Below are 5,000 nucleotides of genomic sequence, written 5' to 3' on the forward strand. Positions count from 1 at the left end.
CACGATTAACTAACATTCGTTTGTAATGATGTACAAATGTTAAAGATTTCGACAAAAAATTTGCAGATCTCGAGATATTATTGTATAAATGTTATTTGTGAAAATACAATTTTTTTTTCTTTTTTTTTTTTTCCCTTACCTTTCTTTATACATCTGAAAGAAAAATACAAATGTAAAAAAAGGAAGATGATTGTATTCTGAACATCCTGTACATATTTTTTACGTTGTCTATGTAAAATTTATCATTTTTTCTGATTATTGTTAATTGTTCCCGAAATATCATCGAAACGAAATTATTTTCCACAAGAATTATATGGTAATTTTTTTATTGGCATTTCTGATCGTTCATGGCTCTACGGAAAAAAGAAAACGAATATTTTTCTATTTCGATTGAAATATATTTTTATTAATTTTATATTTTAATTTGTTCGCTTTATCGCATCAAAACCGTTTGATCTTTGTCCCGATAAACTTTGTCGCACAGAGAGAGAGAGATAGATAGATAGAGAGAGAGAGAGAGAGAGAGAGAGAGAGAGAGAGAGAGAGAGAGAGAGAGAGAGAGAGAGAGAGAGGCGCATAGTTTCTGGTTTCCTCGGTTATTATAGCCCCGTCGATATTTCCCTTAAACAAACTTATATACCTTTGCGTAAACTTTCAATAACAAAACTTTCGAAACACTTCGTATCGATCGTAAACAATGTGTATCAATCGTTTCTAAACGATATTTAATTACGTTAATTGAAGTAAGACAAATACGTTTCTAAGATATAAATAAGATACTATGTGATAAGATGTTAAGATATATTTTTTAATAGGTAAAGAAAAAAAAAAAAAAAAAGAAAAAAAAGAAAATAATTATAAATATCTATGATCGTCGGTAAGGATAGATAGATTTTCTTCCTGGATAAATTTATCGACGTATTATCGTGTTTATATATGTATATATGTGTGTGATATAATAGGTGTACATATACATATACAAACACGTATGTATGTATATATACACAAACACATATATATTCAATATGTACATATGTACATTGGATATCATTGGAGAATGCAGGTCAGGGTTAGTATAACCTAACGATAATAAGATCATGGCATGGTATGAAAGTGGTGGTGGTGGTGGTGGTGGTGGTGGTGGTGGTGGTGGTGGTGGTGGTAGTGGTGGATGCAGTTGTGTGGTAGTGGTGAAAAGGCGTGCTCTATAAGCTAATGGTGATATTCTACGTAGACGTGAGAGAGAGAGAGAGAGAGAGAGACCATCTTTCTCTCACTCTCTCTCTCTTTTTCTCTTGATATGCACAATTAAGTGTTAAGGGTTATATTACAACGTTTAAAAACCGAGGATATTGAAAAACAGAGTTACATAAAAAGTGAAATATACTGATGGGTATCTATGGACGTTAACTATATTACGATCATTTTGATTGTTTCCGATTGAAGATATATTATCTTTTCGAGAATGTAAATCTTAAAGAGAAAAAAAGAAAAAAATTCAATCAGACGCATCATGAAATATATTGTAATAATTATACAAGAAAAAGTGAGAGGGAGAAAGAGAGAAAGAGAGAGAGGTTTATTTTTTCGAAACGATTATGATATTAATCCTTTCAGTGACACATTGATCGTAGACAGTTAAATATCCTATCAATTTATACAGGGTGTCACATAAGGTCTGATATTAAAAGAGAGATAGATAGATAGACAGAGAGAGAGAGAGAGAGAGAGAGAGAGAGAGAGACAAAGAGATAGTATATAAAATCTATTGAAATTTACTCTTCGATATTGCACATGTAAAAAAAAAAAGAAATATCATACCATTCGAGACGTAATGTTTCGATACATCTTCTGTAATTTAAGGATCTACAAAAAAAAATAAACAAAAAAAAAACACCCTGTTTTCAGAATATCTCGGTTTTGAACGTTCAATACGAACCTTTTTAATTTTCATTGAAGCATCGTGCATCGATGTGTGTCAGTAAAAATGAAAAAAAAAAAAAAAAAAAAAATAGAAAAAATAATATGAAAAAAAAGAAAAATAAAAAGAAAAGAAAGAAAGAATTCGTATGAGAAATATGTAACGCATAAATAATATATTATGTATATGTATAATGTATATATATGTATGCATATATATACATATATATATATATATATATATATATATATATATACAATATGCGTGAGCGTGTATTAATGTCAAATTGCGTGGTAATTAAGTATATATATATATGTATGTATATATATATATATGAGGTATGTATTAATTATTTGGCATATCAAAAGAAATTCTTCCCCACCGTCTTGACGTAGCCAACGGTCTCTGCGGTAGCCTCGGTGAGGGCTCTGCGTAGTCGTGATCGTCGAACCTGAGACAGCGTACGTGGACAGAGTACGACGCCCTGAGTACCGGAGCCGGAACCGGAACCGGAAGCGGGCATCATAGCCGTTGGCGGGGGAGGCGTTGTCGCCATCGATGACGATGACGATTTGCACCACCAGGGAAACTGGGCGTGTTTTTAGCACGTTGTTATATTCGTACAAATAAAAAGAGAGAGAGAGAGAGAGAGCGAGAGAGATAGATAGATGGTGTGAAACGTGAGAGATGGAAAGAGATAGATAGATATGTATATAGATAGAAAGAGAGAGAGAGAGAGAGAGAGAGAGAGAGAGGAGAGAGAGAGAAAAGATGAGTGCTGCAAACGGTGATTTTGATAGATCGGACTTAGCGAGGGATGGATAATGATAGAGTAAGAAAGAAAAGGAAAGTAGTGTGATAAACTAGAAAGAGAGACAGAGAGAGAGAGAGAGAGAGAGAGAGAGAAAGAGAGAGGGAGAGAGAGAGAGAGATAGATAGATAGAGAGAAAGAGAGAGATAAAGAATTTTTCTCATCATATTCGCTCTCAATTTTTTATAACTTTTATACATCACGATTTATTTTCCTTCTTTATTCTTTCGAATAAGTACTCTCTCTCTTTTTGATATTTCATCACTTTTAATTATCTAAACTATTTGATTATTCTACGTTCGATGTTAACTATAATACTAAACTATGTTACTTGCTCTATGCTAAATATCATGTTTAAATTATTATTAAAAAAAAAAAAAAAAAAAAAAGAAAAGATTAGAAATGCATGAGTGTGGAGTGATAGAAAAAAAAGAAAGAGGAAGAAAGAGAAAGAGAGAGAGAGAGAGAGAGAGAGAGTGAGAGAGAGAGAGAGAGAGAGAGTGAGAGAGAGAGAGAGAGAATGGTGTGGTATAATGTGGTGGCTTATGGTACAATGGGAATGGTTATGTGTGTGAGAATGATTTTAGGGGTCGTTGAAGAGAAAGAGTAAGAGAGAGAGAGAAAGAGGAGATCGTTGGAGTGAGATAGTCGATTGACATCGATGAAAGAAGTTTCGATGTTTTGTCGATAGAATGTGCAAAAAAAAAATCGATTGCAATACTTCCGATATTTTTGAGATTTGACTTGTACGGATATTGTCAGATAAATTGGTGTCGAGAGATGGTCCTAAGCAATGGAGAGGGAGAGAGAGAGAGAGAGAGAGACAGACAGACAGACAGAAAGACAGATAGACAGAGACAAGTGATAGATAGACGGTTAGATAACTAAAAGGCAGTTAGAAACGAACCGAGAATACGATCGTTTAGATGGATTCTAATCTGAAGCGATTATAGCGAATTCGACTTTGGTGAATTCGACGAGCCGAGCTAAGAGAGGAGAGCGCACTAAACTTTAATAAGGGAATCTTCTATTATTGGTTTAACTATGAAACAACGAATACTTTGATTCGTTTCGATCGATCATACAATCGATCGATCGATCGATCGATCGGATTTACACCAAGGATTCTTAACCGGGTTAGTTCGATTTAATTGAAAAAATAAAAAAATTAAAAAAAGAAAAAAAAAAAGAAAAAGAAAAAGAAAAAATAAAATAAAAAGGATGAAGGGGAAAGAATAGAGGAGAATAAAAACTACGAGGAATAATCGGTCGTAAAAGTTCTCTCTTGAAACATTTCTTTTACTCCTTCTTTTTTCTTCCTTTTCTTTTTTCATTTTATTTTATTTTATTTTTTCTCTCTTCCTCCCTCCTTCCGACTAATCGATCGTTCCTTAGAAATTCATTCTCTCTCTCTCTCTCTCTCTCTCTCTCTCTCTCTCTCTCTCTCTCTTTCTCTCTCGGAGTATAATGCATGGGTGGAAAAAGTAAATGTAAGTTTTCTTCGCCCCCTCATTCGTGAAACCTATTTTCGCGGAGGCTTTTTCGAAACAGAAATGTACTTTCGTTAATGAAGGTTTCCTTTCTTTCTTTTGTTTTTCTCCTCTTCCTCTTTTTTCTCTCTTCTTTTCTCTCTTTCTCCTTTTCTTCAATTATTCTTTCTTTCTTTCTTTCTTTCCCTTTTTTCTTTTTCTTTTTTTCTTTTCTTTTCTTTTCTTTTCTTTTCTTTCCTTTTTTTTTCTTTTTTCGCTCAAGATTACATAATGCATGGCACACACGCGATATATTCCATTAGATTTGAACGTCTCAAAGTGTTTCTTTCTCATTTATATTTATACTCTTGCTCAATATATATATATATATATATATATATATATATATATATATATTATATGTATATGTATAAATATTATATATATATATATATATAGAACGACTTCGATATATCGACAAATGCGTAACATAAAAAAACGACGTCAAGAAAAAATTCATATTATGTTAGAGAATATATTATATTTAAGTGAAACGTGTCAAATTATTTCATTAGTTTATCCAACGAATATAACTTTGATACGTAATGCATTTTTGTTCTTCTATTTATTCTTACAATATTTTAAAGGTACTTTGATAAAAGGACCCATCTCCTACCTCCCCCTACCCATGTCAATTGTCGAGAGATTTAGAGTGAAAACAAAAACAAAATGAAAAAAAAAAAAAAAAGGAAGAAAACAGTTTTATAGTTACTTTAACTTCGATTACCGACGCAAAATT

At 32.4% G+C, this 5,000-nt stretch overlaps 1 protein-coding gene and 1 long non-coding RNA gene across 3 annotated transcripts in view; one reads left to right on the forward strand and one right to left on the reverse strand.

Moving 5' to 3' along the window:
- SK (small conductance calcium-activated potassium channel) overlaps positions 1-5,000 on the reverse strand; it is a 190,640-nt gene that overhangs the window by 109,642 nt on the left and 75,998 nt on the right. The window contains exon 5 of one of the 2 annotated variants that reach the window (XM_085658712.1): positions 2,304-2,510. The exons of the other annotated variant lie outside the window; for it this stretch is intronic. Within the exon in view, the coding sequence (XP_085514838.1) occupies positions 2,304-2,510 (207 nt within the window). The remainder of the gene's footprint in view (positions 1-2,303; positions 2,511-5,000) is intronic. 2 annotated transcript variants of the gene reach the window in all.
- Positions 1-5,000, forward strand: part of LOC118446279 (uncharacterized) — a 95,006-nt gene that overhangs the window by 70,805 nt on the left and 19,201 nt on the right. The window lies entirely within an intron of this gene.

This window comes from Vespa mandarinia, chromosome 8 (assembly GCF_050613455.1).
Source record: "Vespa mandarinia isolate Hongniang chromosome 8, ASM5061345v1, whole genome shotgun sequence".
NCBI lineage: Eukaryota > Metazoa > Arthropoda > Insecta > Hymenoptera > Vespidae > Vespa > Vespa mandarinia.